This window comes from Xiphophorus maculatus, chromosome 15 (genome assembly GCF_002775205.1).
Source record: "Xiphophorus maculatus strain JP 163 A chromosome 15, X_maculatus-5.0-male, whole genome shotgun sequence".
Taxonomy (NCBI): Eukaryota; Metazoa; Chordata; class Actinopteri; order Cyprinodontiformes; family Poeciliidae; genus Xiphophorus; species Xiphophorus maculatus.
Window position 1 is genome coordinate 16,494,131 of NC_036457.1, and position 22,371 is coordinate 16,516,501.

General features: G+C 38.3%; 1 protein-coding gene across 1 annotated transcript in view; it reads right to left on the reverse strand.

Annotated features, from left to right (window-relative positions):
- The window catches only part of plcb1 (phospholipase C beta 1), a 118,115-nt gene that overhangs the window by 12,048 nt on the left and 83,696 nt on the right, over window positions 1-22,371 (reverse strand). The window contains exons 14-32 of the mRNA XM_005805628.3: window positions 19,874-20,048; window positions 18,797-18,883; window positions 18,322-18,392; window positions 16,215-16,311; window positions 15,849-15,933; window positions 14,944-15,068; window positions 14,689-14,843; window positions 14,237-14,401; window positions 13,543-13,642; window positions 13,243-13,347; window positions 13,045-13,160; window positions 10,758-10,896; window positions 10,606-10,659; window positions 10,185-10,404; window positions 9,364-9,532; window positions 8,141-8,217; window positions 7,961-8,050; window positions 7,800-7,857; window positions 7,270-7,356 (exon numbers count right to left, since the gene is read on the reverse strand). Of these exons, the coding sequence (XP_005805685.1) occupies window positions 7,270-7,356; window positions 7,800-7,857; window positions 7,961-8,050; window positions 8,141-8,217; window positions 9,364-9,532; window positions 10,185-10,404; window positions 10,606-10,659; window positions 10,758-10,896; window positions 13,045-13,160; window positions 13,243-13,347; window positions 13,543-13,642; window positions 14,237-14,401; window positions 14,689-14,843; window positions 14,944-15,068; window positions 15,849-15,933; window positions 16,215-16,311; window positions 18,322-18,392; window positions 18,797-18,883; window positions 19,874-20,048 (2,175 nt within the window). The remainder of the gene's footprint in view (window positions 1-7,269; window positions 7,357-7,799; window positions 7,858-7,960; window positions 8,051-8,140; window positions 8,218-9,363; window positions 9,533-10,184; window positions 10,405-10,605; window positions 10,660-10,757; window positions 10,897-13,044; window positions 13,161-13,242; window positions 13,348-13,542; window positions 13,643-14,236; window positions 14,402-14,688; window positions 14,844-14,943; window positions 15,069-15,848; window positions 15,934-16,214; window positions 16,312-18,321; window positions 18,393-18,796; window positions 18,884-19,873; window positions 20,049-22,371) is intronic.

Consider the following 22,371-nt stretch of genomic DNA (forward strand, 5'->3'; position numbering starts at 1 on the left):
CAGTATTTCACTGTATTTGTTGTGTTTAAATTTAAGAAAAAGCCTGAGCTGTCTTGTTTGACTGGCAGGTCAAAATATCTATCACCACTTTTTGTGTTTTTGCTGCTTCAAGTCCATCTGCCATCCATTTTCTTCCTATTTACCGCTTCATCCTCACAGGCGAGGATTGTAAGTGCTCTTACCTCTTCATCACCATCTCTCTGCTGGTGCATTGTGAGGAAAAAATCATCTCTACGAGCTGATGGCAGAATTCTCAGAACCAAACTGTGTTTTGGGGGACGGATTTCAGCAGGAGTTCAGCGGCGACTGTTTCTTAGATGGAGCACAACCCAGGAGAGTGTCATTAGCACATGTGGGCATACATAATGAACACTCATGCACGGATCTAAAATAGCAGCTAGCATAATAGAGCAGAAGAGTAACCAAGCGTGCAAAACGCACGCGCGCTCGCACATGTACAATGGATTTTACCTCACCGCCTCTGGTTTGTACTCTGTGTTCCCTGTGGCTAGTTAATGTGCATGTGTGTGCGCGTGCACACGAGTGCATTATTGATGCAATTGCACACTGGGGAGCGCTGATCCAGATCAAAGTCTGTGACGAGGGAACACGGTGGCTACCTCTACAGCATCCAGTGAAAGAGATGCTGGGAGAAGGTCATGTACCTGCTCAGTGGGGATTCCACTTGAGACCCCCCCACATTTGCTCCAACCTGTTTGAGCTCCTTCTTTTCCTCCTCGTACTTGAGGTTTTCTCTACTACCAGTAGCCATCCCGAAATTGCGTCACAAGGACTCAGCTCCAAATTAACAGATTGCAGAGAATCATGAAGGAGAGAGGAGAATGTGAGAGGTGGTGGTGGGGGCTTGGGGGAGATCAGAGTTTCCATGACGACAGCACAGGACTCCTGCTTGACGAATGAGGCAGTGTGTGCGCACCTATATGGATGTTGATTTGAGGCTTTCTCAGCAGGGAGACACCATGTTTGCCTTTTTACTGTTACAACAAAAACACAGGTGAAGCCCCTGCAATGCCTTGTGCATTCAGACAACACACACAGCAGGATGTGAGACCCAGTGCCTTGTCACTGCTACATTTTACACCTTTTTCAAATCATATAAAGATATGAAAGGAAACTATTTACAAATAACTTCCTCTAGGAAATTCACAGGTTTTTTGTTGTTGTTGTTTTTTAAGATTCTAGCATGTATTTTTCAGTAAAGATCCATTTTTAGATTGGATTTCCACCCCGTCTGAAAAACTGACTTCATCTGATTATTAGGTAATTCAACTTTTAAAATTTGGCCTGAAACAAGGCTTAAGGAGAACAACACACCCTGACATGTGGTCTTCAGGTACAGCTTGCGTCATCATGCTGTGCTCTGTTGATTCCCATGGGGTGTTTTGATTGGCTTATTAACAGGACCTGAGAGCACATCCTGTGAGTGACAACCAGCCGTGTCATCTCTCTTTCTATCCAGTTCGGCTTGTCAAGAGAGTCTTAAAAGTAGAGGTTGTGGATAGTGATGAGCTTTCTCAAGATCAACAGTGCTTTGCAAAAGTATTCCTACCTATTAAACTGTAACATATTGTCTTTTGGGGGTGATTTTCTACCAGAAAGTGAAACGGTTGTCTATTACGTTTTGAAAGATAGCTCTACGTCAGTCGGATTGAATGGAGATTGTTGGTAGACATCAATTTGTGTTTTGTCACAGAATCTTAACTGTATTTAGTACTAGAATTTGACATTTAGAGAATTTAAACGTGGCATGCTTGTTGGTCGCAGATTGGCTATGTTGGGTAATTTTAGAAACTGATCTACTGGGATTTTTATGCACAATAATCACTCAGGTTAAAGAGAATGGCCAAAAAAGAGAAGATATTCAGTAAGCAGCAGCAGCTGTGTGGATAAAAATGTCCTTCTGAAACCAGAGGATAACAGGGAAGAGTGATTTGACATGGCAGAAAGGTAACAGCTACTCAAATAACCACTTTGTAACAACCAAGGAATGCAGAGTACAATCTCTGAATGCACCACATGTTGATTCTTAAAGCAGAAGAGCTGCAGCAATAGAAAATTAGACCTGAAGCCCATCCTGTCGGCTAAGAAGAGGAAACTGGGACAGTTCACACAAGCTGAGCAAAAACAACGCTGCCTGTCCCAATATACAGATGGTATGTTGATAAACTCTACAAAATAAATGGTAAATGGACTGAACTTATATAGCGCTTTTCCAGTCATTTTGACCACTCAAAGCGCTTTACACTAGAGTCACATTCACCCAGTTGCACTCACCAACACACACACATTTATACACCGATACACAGATGGGTAGGCAATTTGGGGTTAAGTGCCTTGCCCAGAGACACATCGACATGTGGCAGGAGGAAGCTGGAATCAAACCTACAACCTTCCGATCGCAAGACGACTACTCTACCATACAGCCACAGTCACCCTTATAAAATAAAATAAATAATAAAATGAATTTATGGGTCCACTCTGCTTCGCATCAAAGATTCAGGATGGAATGGTGTAATGGTGTGAGGAATATTGTTTTGGGACAATATTGGCCTTTTACGGAAAATTGTGTAAATGTCACAACCAGTTGAGCAATGTTGCTGACCATGTCCACCCCTTTAGGAGCACAGTATACTTACATCTCATAGATAGTTTCAGCAAGGTAATGCGACAGATAACAGAGCTCTAAACATTTCAAACTATTTTCTTGAACTGAATCTCACATCCCACAAACTTTGGGATGTGGTGAACTGGGAGATTCTCATCATAGATGCACATCTTACAAATCTGCATCAACAGTGTGACATCATCATGAAATTTCCAAGCTGTGTTTCTGAAACATAACTTGGAAATGGCCATTTTATAAAGAGTTAAGGCAGTTCGAAAGGTAAAAAATGGCCCTCAGTGTGTATCATAAGTTTCTGAATGCAAGTTTGTGTACACACAAACAATGTTGCAAAGGGTGGTGCCAGACTCAGCTTCCACCAGAGGCAGTTACAGAAGTCCATTAGTGGCCACTATGAGTTCAGAGTAGAAAGTGGGTCAGACCTTTATGCTAAACAGAGTTCATCTGTTATGCTGTTTAGAAAAACTAATACACAATAGAACATTTTAAATCAGCACAGCAGCTTATATCATAACATTTACTATTTGGTAAAACTCCCAAGAATCGACATCTGTGAATTTTTCACTAATCTAATAATAACATGACAAATATGTTCTTTCCCACTTAAAATGTCACTTAATTAGCAGATATTGTGTTTATAAGGCTAGTTTATAAAGTGTGATCCTGGATGGATGACCGGAATTGGTAACACTTTATTTGACAGGTTGTGAATAAGACTGACATGACACCGTCATAAACATGACATAACAACCTGTCATGAACATGAGTGAGTCTTAATGAATATTAATGACTGTTGTCATAAAGTGTCATTTGGCAAATAATTACATTTTTAATACAAAGTTGACATTATTCAAAATGTCTTCATTATGACAACTTGACATTAACCTAGACAAAAATTTATTAACAGACATCAAAAATGTCTTTCCATAAAAGACATTTTTTGTCTTTTATGGAAAGACAAAAAATGTATTTTATGGAAAGACAAAAATGTCTTAAGAGAGACATTTTTAATTGTCTTAAGAGAGACATCTTTGTCTAGGTTAATGTCAAGTTGCCATAATGAAGACATTTTGAATAATGTCAACTTTGTATTAAAAGTGTCCTGATTTACCAAATGACACTTTATGACAACAGTCATTAATATTCGTTAAGACTCACTCATGTTCATGACAGGTTGTTATGTCATGTTTATGACGGTGTCATGTCAGTATTATTCACAACCTGTCAAATAAAGTGTTACCCAGGAATTTGTTTTATAAGATGAAGATAAAAAGCAATCTAATTGGAGCAAACTATGTTTTTGTTTTCTTTTTTAAGTTAGATAAATATGATATAGACAATGTGACACAGAATAAGGAGTACAAAAGACAGACCATTTTTTTTCCCTCTGTTGTTATCATTTTCCATACATTTCCTGATCTAGAAAATTAAATTCTAGAATTTTCCAGTCCTTTCAAACTCTACAGGAACCTGCCTTTAGGCAAATTACTTCTACCACAAACGCTTGCTTCCCCGCGGCTGCAACTCTCATGCTGTGGGCAGCATTCTGAGCTTCATATTAACATAACCGCAGGAATCTTTGTTTGCCGTCTCCAGAGTTGTGTCCTCTGACACCTGCCCATTTTGCATGCTGATGACTGCCGTTCTGCAAAAGCTGGAGAGATGGCCGATTGCTGTAACAGCCCGAGTCAGGTGATTTAAATTCGCAATGGCCTAGTTTTTGATTAAAAACTGTCTGAGACAGATGGCTAGGTGATGGATAATCAATTCAGTGGGGAAACAAGAAATGCTAACAGGTTGGAATTCCTCTCCCGCATAAAAGTTACAAGACTGGGTTGAATAGATTTTTATAACTTTGATTTATACAATTTATTGCCAATAAAGAGCGTGCCATGAAAGCACTACAGCAGTCATAGTAAGATTACGACCACAGGAAATCAATAAAAGCATTTAAATAGCTTCATTCATTCACAGTTGACATCAAAAATCAGTCTAAAAAATGACCTTCTCCATGATCACTTCATCCTACCACTTTCTGTAGAACACTTTATTCCTCTCCAGTGCACTTTTATGGAAAGACATAGATAACTGAATGTATGTGAATTATTGGACTGGATGTCTGCTCTTCACCTCCTACACTCGAGTCCAGGTGGTTTCAAAGAAATGAGGAGCTGTCACTTGGAAGGTGTGGGAGTTTATGAAGCTGTCTTCAGCAGAATATTTGAGATTTAAGATTCTCTTTAAAGAGGAGACGAAAGGGGGAGAGCACTAACTCATGAGTTGAAATGGTAAGCATGCACTTTGCATCACATCACATCTCCAGTCAGAATGAGGGATGCTAAAAGTCTGTTGTAACTTAGCTATATGAAGCCCTTGATTGAGCACTTTTTAAAGAAAATATATCCAAAAGGGCCATGGAGAGGAGTATTTATATTTAAACAGAAGGGAAAATTACGTGTTTAAATTCGGTTTTTATGTTTGCTGCATTTCTAATTTAAAATATGCTGCAATACTAGAGTCCTTTATTCTGTTTTTATGACAGATACTCAGTTTGACCTCAGACTCCAGACATTGTTTCTACACAGTCCAGCACTGTTTACAAGAGTTAATACGTTGTAGACCCACCTTTTGGTTATTTCTTTACCAGCATTGCATGTGAAAGACCAAGTGTATGACGATAGATTTTTTATAGGATAAAGGGCTTAACTTTGACATGGCTCTATAACCCTATAGTTCCAGTGGTAAGTTCACTGCCACCCCCATGTTTTACCCCATGTTCAGCGGGATGATCAGTGCTGCAACAAATGGTGCTGTACTTGTAGAGACAAAAAGTTAAAGTTTGGTCCCAACTGACTGCATCATGTTTGCTGTGTTTCCTACATGTCTTGAGTTAAACTTAACAAAACCTCCTGCAGCTTGCTTTCAAGAATGCTCCATTAAGTGTGCATTTAACAGTTGTCCTGTCAACATGTCTGCCAGATTTATCTCGTCAGGGCAGTAAAGAAACAAATCTACATTATAGAAGTTTTTAGGATAGAAATTACATTGATACCCTTATTCTTATTCCAGTAAAAACAAATAATGACTAACAAATAACTTAAAATGTTAGATAAAAATAACGTCTTAAAAATACAATCTATGCCTTTTTAAATCTAATATCCTGATTCAGTTTCCCCGAGCAAACGTACTGGTAGAACCTGACAAACTGTGTTATTACAATAACAGCATCAATTCCAGCACATTTTTAGTATCTTATTAGAATCTGGAAGGTATTGGGCATTAGCATTCTGGATGTTTATGGAAATGTGAGCAGAGCAAAAGTATATGGTCAAAATGATTTGACTAAAGGATTTTTTTTTGCCAAAGTAGTGTGAAGGATGTTGCCAAAGGAATCATTAACAGGGGGCACTGAATCCAGGCACTCTGCTGGGGTGTGATCTCACAATACACAGGCCAGTCTGCTGGTCCTTATGGTGCAAATCTGCCATGATATCCACTACAAATGCTGCAATTAGTAATAACTCATAATAGCTCATGGAATATTGGCAAGATAAATGTAAGTTGTGCTTGCAATTTAACTGATGCTTGTTTGCAACTTGTTAATGCCACAATTATGCTGAATTAGTGCTCAACACCAGGATGCACAAATGTTCTTACCACGCTCTGCACAACCATCCTACGAGGAAGGTCACAACGACAAGTGAAACTGACATGCCAACCTCTCCATGTATGAACCAGAGTAATAAACCCAAACACACAGAGAGTAAATCAATAAGTGTCACAGCATTAATAACCGATTGCTTTCATAACAAGGGCCACAGACTGATACTGCTACTGCAGGGAAGTAGATGTTATAAAGCAATAACCCAGTTTTCAGCAAATATGAATGGAACATTTAGAACCCTATAATAAAACATTCACACACATAATCTGATGCTAACAATGTAGCATAAAACATTACTAACCAGCAATGGTTAGTAAATGCCCTGGCTGTGCTCAGGGTACATTTTCAGCACAGAGAGTGCAGCAGGAAAATGTCTGACTCAGATCGCCACCTAGTGGTTGAACAGTTGAACCACCTTTTACTTAACTGAGTTGTCACATATGAGACAAAAACTATAAAATACTGAGTTTTTATTCATATTTTTTTTAATCTACATAACAAATAAAGAAAGCCATACAAAATAATAGTTTTGATTGGATTATTTACATGTTATGTTCTTTTCAGAAAGTTAAAGAATATTGTAGTACTCTGTAGCCATATTTCATATATTAGGAATTCATTATTAACAATATTTTTTTTTACTTATGAAAGACCTACAGTACATATTTGCTCCACATAGTAACCTAGCACAGAAGAAATCCTGATGAATGTTTATGCTGTCCAAGAGTTGTGTCCATCAAACTCTACCTTGCTACTGTTAATTAAAAAATTCCAGCATATATACCAAACTTTTTTTTTTTCCAAAGCTGAATCTCTAACAAAAAGTATAATTTAATTTCCAGGGATATCTGTGCTTTATTTGGTGTCCTTGTGAAACAAAAAAATAAACCTAAAGCTGATTCATGTCTCTTTTTAAAGACACAAGTGTACTATGATGAGAAAATATCTCTAACAAACTCACCTTTGGTTTTTCATCCAAGATTTGCTGCCGTGTGTCCTTGTGCTTCTCTTGTAGCCTCTCTTGTCGTTTACACTGAGCATCTTCCAACTGCAAATGCAAACACACAGTTTGAGATCTTTTATCTACAGTACTTTGCAAAAGTTACACATTCTAGAAAAAAGATCTGTAAAATGTGGTATAACTTTGTATTCAGCCTCTTCATTCAATACTTTGCATGGGTATTGATCTACCAACTTTGCACATCTAGAGTCTGAAATCTTGGCCATTTTTGTTTGGAAAAAGCTTAAGCTCAGTCACACTGGACAAACATGATCTGTGGACATCACTATTTAAGTCTTGCCCCAGATTCTCCACTGGATTTACATTTGGGTCTTGAATGAGCCATTCTAACACATGTATACACACCAAACCATTTTCATTGTATCTCTGACTGTACCTTTACAGTCATTGCCATGTTGAAAGATGAATTAATGAATAAACATGTGAATCAGAAATAATTGGAGGATATTGACTGTAACATGCCTGCTTACCCGTTTAATGTACTGCACCACCTCGTTGACAAAAGATCTGTTGATCTCCAACTTCTCTCTTTAGGGAACAAAACATTTATTAAAACATTTAGTCTACAGTGACACCTAGTGGTCAATAAATTATTACATCCCGTTTTTTTAAAAAACTTAGAAAAACGTACTCTTCTGTTAAATTCTTGTCTTTGGTTTTCGCTTCGTTGATCTTCTCTTGTCTTTTCTTGTCCATTTTCTTTTTCAGATCCTTCTTCTCTCTGTCAGTGTTGGCATACAGTCGGGAGACGTCAGAAAGGGAAAGAGGTTGCTCCGTATTTGCTTAGTATGAATGATAAACTCAATCTTACTTTTCACAGATGTCTCTGATCTTTTTAAGCTGAGCACTCTGGCACTCCTCTGCTATAGTCGTCAGCTTCTCGACCAGCTGGGGACAAACAAACACATCCATTCTGTGACACTAAGAAAGCGCTAAAACATCAGATTGGATTCACGGTTCCTCTTAACCACTACTTCTTCAACATAAAGCTGCACATGTTGTGTTTCTCATTATAATCAAGCAGTTAAACTGCTGTTAAACTTGTCGCTCATCCTCTTCACTTGGCATAGCCTTTCCTGTCTAACACCTCAGCTGTGTTCACCGCGCAGATGCAGCGGACCTGAACACATTCAGTTTTCCACATCATCCAACAGAACATGAGAACAAGCAGCACAGTGATGTCTGTCAAATCCTTCAGGGGGATGACCTGGAGCTGATTGCAGCATTCGTTTATTCACTTGTTTGTGCTTGCTCATGGAGTCAACAAGTCAAGGCAGGCTGCAGTCTGAGTGTGGCGCATCTGTTTATGCCAAAGAAAGTAGCTGCATGTTCATGTTGACGCTGTGTATGTTCCCAACTAATGTTTATATGGGAGCAATGACTTGGTATTATACACCGTAAGAGACATGAGAACATATTTGTATGTGTTTTATATATGGTTGTGTTTTAATCTATAACAGATTGATGAGAAAAGCCACATGTGGTGTACCAGCTGATCATTTTACACAAGTTTAGATGCTTCTTACAATGTCCGTGGCTGAAGAATGGCCTAACAAAAGGAAGTGGGAGTTGTAGCCCAGGTCTTTATGTGTGTGCGAAACTCCAGCTGGAATCTCCTTAAAGCTCATGAACAACTTTAGCTTTATAACATGAAGGCTCCTTTTATCTGTGATGCTTGTGTAACTTTTTCTAGCATATGTTTTTTTTAATCACTCAACTTTCCATTACTATTCTTTCTTATGGCACTCTGCACAGCATGTTGATATAGTAATGACCTTTTGAGGCTTATCGTTCTTATACAAGGTGTTAAAGACTTTGCTGTAACAAAGCAGCCTTTGTTATGAAAACTCAAACGATTTTGAGTTTGATTAGACAGGATCATTAAACACAATTTATCACTCTGTGTTTAGTAATTCTTCATAATCTATCATGTTTGCGCTTTGAACTGAATTACTGGAATAAAGTACTCTTAGATAATATTCATATTTGCTGAGATGCACCTGTACGCGCGGTGTGTGTTCTGGGGGTGCGTACCTGTTTTATGTGTTCTCGTTTCAGGTATTTCTCGCTGTAGTATTGCTCTTGGCGGAGTTTAAGCAGCTGCTGCTGTTGCTGCTCCTTCAGCTCTGCCAGTTTCTGGCCGCACTCCTGGTCCAGCTCACACAGCTCTTCGTCCAGAGTCGACAGGGAGTTTTCAGACCGACTTTGAGACAAACATAAAACGGAGTGAGACACACATATACACATAAACAGACTCTAATTAGAGTCCTTGCAAAAATCTTTAAAGGGGGGATTTTATTGGTAAAACGAGAGAACGATTGAATATATGCAAACATACAAAATCAGATTATTGATTTTGATTACAGTATTAGCAATATTAACAAAAAACCCAAATAGATGCATTAGTAAAAGTCAAGAAAAATTTTATATTTTTTCTGGAAGTGCCATAAAAAAGCATTTATGAGAATAAACTGATTTAAACATATATAAAATTGAAAAAGTTAATCCATAAATCTTTAGAATTTCTAAAGGAAATAATATTTGGACATGTCAGGTATTACACAGTCTATTCAATAATACAGATTACCAGTTGTTTACTAAATGCATCACATCTTTCTTTATGCTGAGATCTTACAAATTATTTAATTAGGTAACAAACTGTTTTCTTCATGTTCAGAAAATAGTTTCTTTAAGTTTAAAATGTCCATCATTATGAACTTGAAGCCAAAGGTTAGAATGGGTCAGGAATTCAGTTATTGGACATTTAAATTGACTTGATTGTAACTCAATCAAGTTTATATGAATTCAAACAACAAAACAATTAGGAAGTAAAACAGAAGGAGAGCGCCACCTACCTTTTCTTGCAGTCACGTTTGTGGCTCTTCTGCAGGGTGGAGCGTCGCCTCTGATGCTGACTCTGCAGCTCAGAGACGCGGGCCGTTTGCTCCTTGATCAGCTCGCTTGTTTTGCGGTGGTGTTTTCTGACCAGCTCCTTCATCTCCTTGTACTGCTTTCGCTGCTCCCGGACAAACCCCTTCTGCTGCTTCAACTCCTCCACCGTCTGAGCCTCCAGCTCTGGAACACCAACAGATAAATGAGAGCGGTAAGGTTGGAAACAAAAACAAAGATTATAATTTGTACATTCATAATGATGTTTTTTTGGATGAGTCAAGGAAGGTTTACTTACACAAAAATAAGATGATAACATTGACTACAGAAGTTACTCATGAGCAGTGAGTAACTTCTCACTGCTCATGACATCATTTTGAACCCTACCAGTGAGGACACTCTGTATGATGTCTTCTGTCTTCGCTGATGGTTTCAGTGAACCTGTTCCCCCAAGTACATTAAGTAAGTGGCAGAATATCTGGACCTCAATTACAGTAATTGAAGCACTTGGTTTGCAAATGGCTGAGGAAGTCTCGTACCTGCAGACTGAGGCTGATGCCCAACAAGTGAAGGAGGCTTGGGGGCAATAATGGGTGTGTGACTCACTCCGTTCTCCGCAGGTACTGCTGCCTTCTGGTCCACTTTAGATTCAGAGGGCGCATCGCTTCCTGCCTCCACCTGTTCATCAAATTAAGCACAAACATGTAGATCAACTTCATTTCAAAACAGTCAACTGGTTTCAGCAGAAAACTACGTACGGATAGCAGTGAACCTAAACACAGCTTCAGAATTTTTTTGGGGAGTGGGGTTAAGGGGCAAAAATTAAACATCTCCTTTTTCTCTCTATCTTCAGAGTACACTTGTTTACCAGTGCTGTGCAGGCCAGTTTGTAGACATAGCTTTGGTAGCCCACTCTTAGCATTGCAGATGGTATCGAGTGCCAGCAGGTCTTGTTTTCCTCACACTGAGAATGCTTGTATCACTTAAACTTTGAAGCAAATCACTCAAGCCCGATCTTTACTCTCTTTCTGTTCTCTCGCCACATTTATGCCCTGCCTTTACACGCTCTGGATCATAAGGTCCCTGTTGCCATGGTCACAGCATGAAACAAGAAATCCTCTCGGGTAATCATATCAGCTGGCAAAGCAGATGAAAGAGGACCCTTAGGGACAGCCGTCCTTTGCAGTTCCCTTAACTAATAACTTGGGTCCTGCCTCATCTCGCATGATAAAGGTGACCTCATTTTAATATTGTAAATTCTCATGTTTCTCCCAAAGACAATTCCCCTTTTCTGCCTTTTCCCCATTGCTCTGCTTCTGCAACTTTAAAATTTTTGAGCTTGAGCTTTAAACTTCAAAGGCAGATGTTACAAAGCTGCACATATTTTTACACATTAGTCGCAAAGGTTCCTGAGATACATTTTGAAACAAAGAAGCAAATCTAGTTGAATAAGTCAGATGTTATATGCGAGCTATGGTAACACAGAACTTGCACATGAGCGGCCTTGACAATCCCTGGCTGCTTATCCCCATTATGTCAGTTCAAACAAACTACAACTACGCACCGATTGCTACTTGTTTCTACCCGCACATTACGATAAGTGCCTGATTTAATAGTTACCACTTTTAGTTTAGCGTTCTTAATGTCCATTAGTGATGAAAATACAGAGACACATCTTTGGTTCAGCTGGACAAATTAACAAATTTGGTCAAATCTGAAATGTTTTGAAATTACTCATCTCATGAGGTTATTTGACACAAACAATCAAGGGACCCAATATTAACAACAGAATTCATTATACGTAAAACTTAAATTACACTTACAGTCAGGTTTAATATTTTAAACAAGATGATCTTATAATATTTTATATAAAAATCATAACAACACAGCTACATAGCTGGCTAAAGTTCAATTTATCGTGGATGACCTGGAATTAAAGTGGGGCAGACAGCCGTCTGGTAGCACCCGTAGGTATTTGTGGTAGGAATAAGATTAAGATTAATTCATTTATTCTTTCATTACATGGTTTCAGTGCAGTTTAAACCCTCCTGATTATAAGAAAAGCCTTCCCGCATCATTTCAATCTAAACTGCATCTTAACAGTGCTTATTTGAAGAGGAAATCTGTTCCCTACATAGCAAATTTCCAAAACTGGACTATTTGCAGAGGGAGAGATAAATATTACTTTACAGTTCCCAACAAGATCAAAGTGCTCCCAAAGACTGTAAGAATAAAACCTCTGTGTGTGAGTCTTGATCCGAATGGTATTCCTGACTAATAGTAAGGGTGTGAATGAGGACATTTAAGTCAGTCTTAAATATAAAAGAACAGATTGTGTTGGAGGGGTTTCTCTGAGCCTTAATTAAAATTATTTAGAAAAGAATTTAGAAAATTTACTTTAACATGTGAACAGCTTCACTCTGAACTGTTTGCATTGCATATACAAAATTTCAAAAGAAGCTTAGAAAGCTAAAACGTCACCTAAATGTTTCCTGTACATCATAAAGTTATTATGAAGAGGATGGTGGATTGGAGAGCTACAGGCATCACCTAGAAGAAAACATTTGAAGTACCTCTATATATTTTACAAAGCTAAATGATCATAAAAAGGTTGGATGTCATGTGAACTTGTACTTGTAAACAAGTCAAAAAAACAACTCAAAGCTGCTTTATATCTCCTTACTTGAACACACTTGCTTATCGCAAACTGTTATCAAAATAGTCAACTACATAAAAACCTACATAAATCCAAAAATATCAATTAGACATTTATGTAAGATAACTTATATGTGAGGCAAAGCGTGTTTTATTTTTATATTGATGTACCTCTTTGTCACCTTCCTCTTCTCCTCCTTCCTCTAAGGTGAGAGCAGCCAGCTGATTGGCTCTCTGCTCCATCAGGTTGACATAGCGGATGGGATTGGACAAGGCTTCAATGACGTCTAAGGAGCAAGGATAAAAAAAATTTGGTAATCCCAGATGACAAAGCAGGATTTCTATTTCCTTCCTCTGCCAATGACTTACCTGCAAATGTGTCTGGGACGTAGTCCTTCACTTCAACGTAAACAAAGAGGGCGGGTAGCATCAGCGACTGGTTCTTCTCATTCCTTAGATTGATATATCGATAACCTGAAACAAATGAGAGATGTTATATTTCTGCAAAGAAAGAAAATGATGCGATTTAATGTCTTGTGCATTCACATTTTAAAATGTAATATTCTTACGCCTGTTAATATGTAATGTTTTTTTTTGTTGTTTTATTTTTAAACGTAGGAGCATTTAATATGGTTTGAAATGACATTAAGAAGAAATGAGTTTTGTCACCTGGACGGATGGCTGAAACAGGCATGATGCGGTGGCCAATAAACTTTCCTCCTTCTTCAAACACTGCTATCCTCAGTGAAGCCAGTGTAGGAAGGACAACCTAAACATAACAGTATATACAGGGTCAGATAACATCATAGGAATAAAGGTGATTTTTTTTTATAACGTTCTAGTCCAGTTTATAGTAAGATCCAGCTCATATTTTGGTTTTTCACTGTTCAGTTTGATGCATATGCAAGCATTTCTAAACAGAAATCATTGTGCTGTGCTAAATGAAGTGATTCTCCCAAACAAATATGCTGTTCTATGATATTTAAAATTATCCTCTAAAAGTACACATACTATATGAGTGAAAAAAAGATAAAATATAAAACTGAATTGTAAGGGTGATAATGAAGAGCTCTATTAAAGAAATCTTACCAAATGCCTGTATGGTACTTAGAACATTTCAGTAAATAAATAAATAATAAAAAATAAAAATAAAAAAAGAGTATGCATTATTAAGCATTATCTATTATTTAGCATTACAGATTAATAAGACCAAATTCAGTTCCATACATTCATCGTATTTTACGTCAAGGTATTAATAATTTTATCCTTGAGTAAATTTGTACTTTGCAATTTTGTACAAGTAAGGGAAATCAACTTTATTAAATTTCTCGGACATTAGGTGAAGTTTTAACATAAAGTTCACCTTTTTGAAAACAATGGCCTCTTCTTCCCAGAGAGGGTTGATGGCATTGCCCTGAGATGTCTTGGTCTTGAATGCTTTCCTCTTGGTGTCTACTGGCAGGCCAAACATGTCGATCTCCACGTATGTGCCTACTTTCTTATCGGTCAGGAACTGACCTGAGATGATCTGTAATAAATGAAAATTAAGTTATTGCATGACTGAGTGAAGGACATTCTGGATCCAGAACCAGATCAAAAACATAATCACATTTTACAACCAGTCGTGCAACGTTTTTATTGAACCCTGACCTGATTTTTAGTAACACACACACACACACGCACGCACACACACGCACACACACACACACACAGATAAATAAACCGCCCTCTGCCACATGTTATTCTATCAGGTAAGCATACACAGACAGACCTACAGAAGTTGAATGGGATCAATATGAATATACACACACACACCTTAACAGACAGTGTGTTGGCGACTATCCCGTCTACTGTGCTCTCAGCAAAAGGATCGAAGTGTTTATCTGGCCGTCTCATGAACTCTGGTTTCAGTCTGTAACCACATTTCCCATTGTACTCATACATGCCCAGGTTCAGCTGCATCGATAAGTCTGAGGACAATAGACAGGATTTATTTTTTCTGCACGCTGTAGACGAATAAAGCTTTTAGCCAATTAGATTTATTAAAAAGATGTTGCAGTCTTCCCTTACCAATGGTTTGGAAGTTGAGAGCTACCAGCTGACAGCCGGCGTTCCAGAAGAGTTGGGGGTTGTAGTTGGATGAATCTACTCGAGTACCTTTAGGGTAGATCCTGCTCAGCTGCAGCTTGTTGTATCTGCGCACAATCGGTTAAGGAAAGAACAGCTGCATATAAATGCACAGCTTAGTCATCAAACTACAAAGCACTCCACATTGCATTGTAGAACTAAGTTAAAATAATAAAGGAGGAAGAATACTACCAAAGTCCTCAGCTTCACCTCAAAACAACAGGTAGATCTTTAAAGCCTAGATCCCAAAACCTCATCCAAATGTTTTCTGTCAATGCTGAGTCTCTGTGGTGGCTTCAATGTAAACTGTGTCAAAAGATTTTGGACTATGTCAGACACAAATTTAACCAGACGCTTGTTCGTAGCTGGAAACAGTACGTGGTCAAAGGGCAATGGGCTATGAGACATGTGTTAACATAACAGTGAGATATGTAGATATTTGAGCCTATATGTGAAATTTTGACCTTCTTTAAACTGAATCCACCATAAAATCAGACTTCTGCACCCAATTTGGATTTAAAAATAATTAAAGTTGTATTTTGTATCATCAGCGCTCTCCAAAAAGAACTGCTAAAATAAATAATTAAAAAGCTAAATAATTATGACTATCACATCACAGATGCATTCGTGACCTAAACTGTGCCGTTGCTGCTGGTGATGTCACTGTTGGAGTGAACATGGAGTGAAATCTCAACACAGAATAAAAGGAGATGAAAAAGCACAGAAGCAGAGTGAAGTTGGCCTCTATCTGCTTTAAGTCATTACCGTCAGAGCAGAAACCAGACGAGCACAACAACAAATGTTTTCCAGACAGCAAAAAGCAGAACGCTGTGCTTAAAGAAGGATACTCCACAAACTCCACTGGAGACTTTGTCAGTTGCTCCAAAGCTTTGGTCTCTACAAAGGAGGACATCTGGAAGCTCCGGTTGATCTCTGCAGGTCAACGTAGGAACATTAAATAAAGCAGCTGCAGCTTTTAAATGCAATTAGTTTCTTATTGTGAGAATAGGCCACACTTCTCACAAGAAACATTAATTTTTATTTAATTATCCTCTACTAAAGCAAAACATATAATCGTTTATAGTTATATAATACTGTATATTATAGTATTATATAAAAAAATTAACATGGTTGGTGTTTCTCAGCATGCCTAATGAAGGCCGGATGTTTCCATTTGCTATTACACTTGTAAAATGTTGATTGATCTTGCTTACTTTTGGACGTCTCGAAGCTGTAGAACTTGACAGGCTGGATGTAGATGACCAGGTTGGACATTTCCTCTGTGGCGAACGCTTCACTGCCTGCTGTGCCCTGTTCATGAAGAGACACAACATCTTTAAGCTGTTCTCACACTCTTTCCCATCTTGCCATGTATACGAGCTTATTGAAAAACGTAGTTCTAAGTGAATTAAGTGAATTATTCACAAAGTTGGTTCTGGCTGCCACATCAGCATGCTGAGGTGACAAAATCTTCATCGCTGCAGACAGAGCAGCTCCATAGTGTAGCATTAGATTAAGTTGTGCTCTGATGAAAAAATATATATAATCCAACTTTGCGGCAAAATTTTGGAACTACATGTGCTAATTCTGAAGCAGTGGCGCTTATGTGTAGAAATGGCTTACTCTGGCTTAATGTTGGAGTAGTAGGAGGGCAACATTTGAGTGCTGGAGAAGTATCCAGCTAAGGGAGTGTATGGTCACCATGGAAACACAAGGTATAAAGCAGTGTGAAGGAGGTCAGGAAAAAAAAGCAAAAAGCAAATCTGCTCTAAGCAACAGGGGACCAGTAGTTCACTTCAATTCAATAAGGTAAGGAAAATAAAACTCTTTATCAATTGGAGTTTAGCTCACATTGATTCATTTTGCTATCATTTTAAAGGATTGAAATCCAGCTAAACAACATCCCTATCTCGGAAAAGACAGTTTTAAAAAGTACAGCTACACTGGTGTTCACCTGTACAACAGATTGAACTGGAAATAAAACAAATTTTTTTGTCCAAGTCGGCTTTATGGAGAAATGGATGGTGTAACAGCAAAGCCAGTGGTTCAAAGAAAGTGAAGAAACCAATCAAAAGAAGGGTGGCTTTGAGTTAGGGACCCCTCTGAAGCCCCTAAAGCTGTTAGCAGAAAATTGCTCAGATACTTCTTTAAGTCCAGTGCAGTAAAGACCAATACAGAAGGACACTATTGCACACTGCGATAACCTTCAACAAAGCTCTGTGACAGAAGAGGTGAACCCTTGGGGCTAAAATGCATCGCCTCCCTGCTTTGGACATGCTCTTTTATTTGTTTTTCCTTTTGGTTAACAATAACTTGCAAAAATCTTTTCTCTTTTTTTCACTTTGGAATTATTGAAGCATTTTTCAATCTCAGTTTGAAGTGTCTTAAATACGACAAGGACTAATGGTCGTCATAGAATAAAATCTGATTGAAAAGGTAAGGGGAGACAAAATTATTATAAAATAAAAAATCAAACATTTGCGGACAACCTCAGATGTGCAAATAAAAGAACTATTTAAACAATTATAAATCATTGTCACTATTTACAAACTGTGGCTTGCAGAAAGATTTACGCTCCTTGAAACCTTTCATGTTCAATCACATCACGATCATACATATTTACATCCTGGTAAATATTCTTGAAATTTTGTAGCTGAATGTAAATTAGTGCAAACATTTTTAGAAATTAAAATCTGAAAAGTTCGGCATGAATATATGTCTAGTTGATAACCTCAATAAAATTCAGCACAAATAAAATAGTAAGTAACTAAATAGAAGCCAGATGTGTATAATTAAGTCTCTATAACAATATACAGGAACAGTATCATGAAGTTCTTAAGAATCTTAAGAGAGAGTAAGATTAAACACTACATGTAAAATAAAGTTTTTGGCAGAAAATTTACACTGCATACAGTTACCAGCTACTTGAAAAAAAATTTATTGATTACTTTCATGTCAATGAAAGTAATGAGATACTTTTAATTATCAGCAAATATAAAAGTATCAGCAAGTATATTACAGGCACACAAAGCCTGAATGCAAGGTAATTAAATAAATAGTTAATATTAATTGCAGTCTTTTTGCAATATAGACATTACTGAATCACTCCATCCAATTGGGCTGAGCTTGAGCTGTTTAGCAAAGAAGAATGAGCAGAAGTGCTTCTCCATCAAAGTGCAAAGCTGATAGAAACATCACCTCGAAGAGCTGGTGGTGATTCAGTTGGAGATTAATGCAAAAAGTCGGAACAATTTGAAGATTTTTATTTGTGAAAACAATTTTCAACCCACTAGATATGTGTGCCACTTCCTCCATACACACCTCATCCATGGAGCCCTTTTTACAGTCATCATCATCGTCATCCTCATCATCGCTTTCGGCCTCCACCTCACCTAAAATTATGAGTTACAGTTAAATTTAAATTAATTGCAAAGGTTTATTTGACATGTTCACAAAGACGAAGCAAATGTCTCACTGACCTTTTTAAATATCGATCATCTTTTCATAGCTTTATTTAGTAATAAGTTCTATCCACTAACTTTAAAATAACAAGGCGAGTCTACCACCAAGAAGCTGTAACTGATGGAGCTCAGTGACAGATATTTATTTTAATATTACTAAGCTGAAACTCACCCAGCCTCTCTGCATGCATAATGAGAGACCGACTCAGTTTCTTCGTCTGTATCTTAGCTCACACTGACACAGGAAATTATGTGTAAGATAATGGTCAAAGTGACCTACAGCTCCAGCCTAATGAGGACCACACAAATGATTTTAGGCTTAGGTCATCACTCACCAATAGACTTTCTGCCATGTGGTTTCAGGTTGAGCTCAGCGCCGTCAGAGGGTTGTAACGAATCAGCCGTCTCTTCTTTAGTTGAACCTTGGAGGAAAAAGAACAAAACAACAAAAAACAAAAACAATTTTCATTTTTGTTGCTTGTATTTCAAACTCCATTTACTGTTTTCACTTTATTTTTGATTCACTTGCTAAAATAGATAAAAACGGAGTTCTTTTATTCTTTCAATGCCACTACACTGATAATAGAAAATTGTCGTCTTTACAGATTGACCTAATTATTGCTTCTGAATGTACAAGATAAAAGGATTTTGGATTGGGTTCTGCAGTGGCACAAGAGTAAAGCACAACCCATGTGTGGAAAGTCCTCAATGTGGCAGGTTGCTCAGTTTCGAGTCCCGGATGACCCCTGATGACCTTTGCTGCATATCTTACCCCTCCCTCATTACCCACTTTCCTGTCTGACCTCTCAAATAAAGACTCACTATTTAAAAAAAAAAAAGATTTGGTGCTGGCATACACATGTTCCATCACCAGGGGGCAGTGTGTGCAAGAAATACAGCATAAATTCTAGGAATAAGAGGTGGACTTCACACACACACACACCCACGCCCACACACACACACACACACACATTTGAAAGTCCAAATAAAATGTGCAGCACACTACAGCCTGGCTGTTAACAGATCTGAGAAAACTCAAGCCAGGGAGCAGCTGTGATACAGTTACAACATAATGCACACACAGCTGCATGCACACCCCCACACACAAACACACACCGACAAGTTGACGGCTGCCTCTGGCTAGTGTTTAAGGAGCCCCAGAAGGTGTGTGCAGCAGCCAATAATATCCTGGACTGATGGAAAGAGCCATAAAAATGATAAAATACAGAACAACAGTAGGGTTTTGCTTCGCTGCTTCAGTCTCTCGGCGCCAGAGAAGTTTTGGTTCACAGCATATTTTCAGCCAGATGGTTACATTTTACATCGTAGAACATATGCGACGGTGTCTCATGCAAAGATTTATTGTTTTTTGGATATTTGAAATCGTCTGTGCGATTTCAGGTGTGCCGTACCTGCACTGGGGGAGGATGGCTCACATACGCTGGAGGAATCACTGCAAGTGTTGGAAACCTGCTCAGAGAGCTTTTTCTTGGTGCTTCCTTCGGTTTTGTGATGTTTCTTTTTATTCTTCACCAGGATCTTCCCCATCAGCTCCATGGGGCTGGGAAGTGGGACTCCAGCGTCAAGCTGAAAGGAGTGCAGGCGAAGATGGAGAGACAGAAAGATAACTGTGAAAAAGGGGGAATGTGTTTCAGTTCAGAATTCCTAAAATCGCAGTAAATTCTTGTTAGTGAGAAGAAAAAAAAAAGTTCTCTGGAGATCCTAAGAAGCTGTGCTGATCATTACAGATCAACACCTCAATCAGCGTCTTGGGAGGAAACTGAGCATTAAACCCAAACTCATAAGAGAGCGAGCCTGAAGTCGGCAGAGATTTGAATTATTAATGGGATGCACTGCTTTAGGATCACTGTGTTTAGCCTTATCAATAATTCATTTCTTTTAAAAAAAAGTTTGCAGTAATGATGAGTACATGTACACATGCATAGCTACGGTGTTAACTTATCAGTCATGAACATATTCTTGTTTCCTCAGTGTTTCTGAATGTTTACAAGAAAGGGGAGTTTGGTGATTCACACAGCAGATTAAGACAAAATTTAACAGCCTAATAGCCTACTTTCTATCAGCAGCAGACAGACTCGATACCTCTCTGCTGTTGTTGCAGGGAAATGAGGCTAAAACGATTAGACATCCTGTTTGCATTGGCTTCAAATGGTTCTACTCACACCATTGGAAGATGCATTAAATCTTGACTCCAAGCAGATGCAATAAAAAAATTTAAAAAATATAACTATTTAAGTAAAGCTCAGCTGTAATCAGGTCAGCTTTCTCTAAAATCTCTAAACTGTTGTTTGTGCGCTTTACTGGATGGTTCTCCACTTTATGCTTTAAAATGTCATAAGCTGCATCTCTTGAGCGACTTTTGCCTACTAGCTTTCACCTATCACAACACACCATGAATAATCATTGCCACAGTTATGAAGAATGCTATATTTGCACTGTGTAGGACGAAATAAAAGAAATATTTGGTTTCAGTTTGTGCTGCTCTTTGCGGGTTTATTAGGTTACCGTTTTCCTGGCTGAAAAATTGGAATCAATATTTTTGCACAGGTTTGAACTTCTATGGTTGCAGACTCTGCAGGTAGCAATTTACATAAACCAATTAAAAAAGGGAATCTCATTATATAGATTTGTTTGCCAATTGTGACACAAAGTGATGTAAATTACAGAAAATTTAAAACCCAAATTCTTACTTTGGACAAATAAAGGAGAATTTTTAGGCTGGAAATGGCAATCGAGTGAAATCATGGTTATGCACTCAGCACTTGGTTGGGTTTCCTTTTGCATGAATGACTAGATCATTCCAGTGTGGCATGGAGACGGTCAGGCTCTGGCTGTGCTGATGGGTTAAAGAAGCTCAGGTTGATTTGATAGGAGCCTTAAGCTCATCTGCATTGTTTGAATATCTTCCTCTTGAGAAAACCCCTTTCCTCGTGGGATTTAGTTCAGGAGAATTTGTTGGCCAGTCAAGCATAGAGATACTATCCTCATTCAACCAGTTTATGGTACCTTTGGCAGTTTGGGCAGGTGGCAGGTCTTGCTCACAAAATGAAATCAGCATGTTCATAAAGCTCATCGGCTTTTCCTGGTTGAATGCTGAGCTAGCTTCAGACTTGATAAAACACAGCGGACCCACACCAGCAGATCACATGTCACCACAAATCATCCCCGACTGAGGAAACATCACACTGGACCTTCAAGCAAAGTGAATTCTGGGACCCTCCACTCTTCTTCCAGGCTCAGTGATCTTGATTTCCAAATTAAGTGAAACATTTATAGTAAAGAAGAACTTTGGACCACTAATCCAGAGTCCAGTCCTTTCTCTCTTTAGCCTGGGAAAGACATTTCTAATGCTGTCTCTATTGCAGAAGTGATTTAACACAATGAATGCAACAGTCTGTGTTTGATAACTCCTAAAGCAGCGACTCCAGCTGTAGTCCATGCATCATGAATCCCCTTCAAGCTCTTGAATAGGATCTGGTTTATGATTCTCCCAAGGATATTATTATCTTTGAAGCTTTTGGACCATTTTTTTGCCCTAGGTCAACATTTTATTGATGTACTCGGATACACCTTAGCTGAACAACCAGCAAAGCCCTGTTGAGGCTTGAGATCTTAGTGGAGAGTATCGTAGACCATCAGCAGGACAACTCTTAAGGCGGCGTTCGTCCTCTTGATTGTGAAGACTATTTGACATATTTGTTCTGTATTTAAAGGCTTTTTTAAAATTTGCCTTATGTTGTATTCAGATTTTCTGAGAAACTGAATTTTGAATATAAAATATATATCTGTCTATGTAATGGCTCTATATAATAAACAGGTTACTTTTTGACATGGATTGCAAAAATAAAATTAAACTTATAACAATAGTCGCTTATATCGATTTTCACCT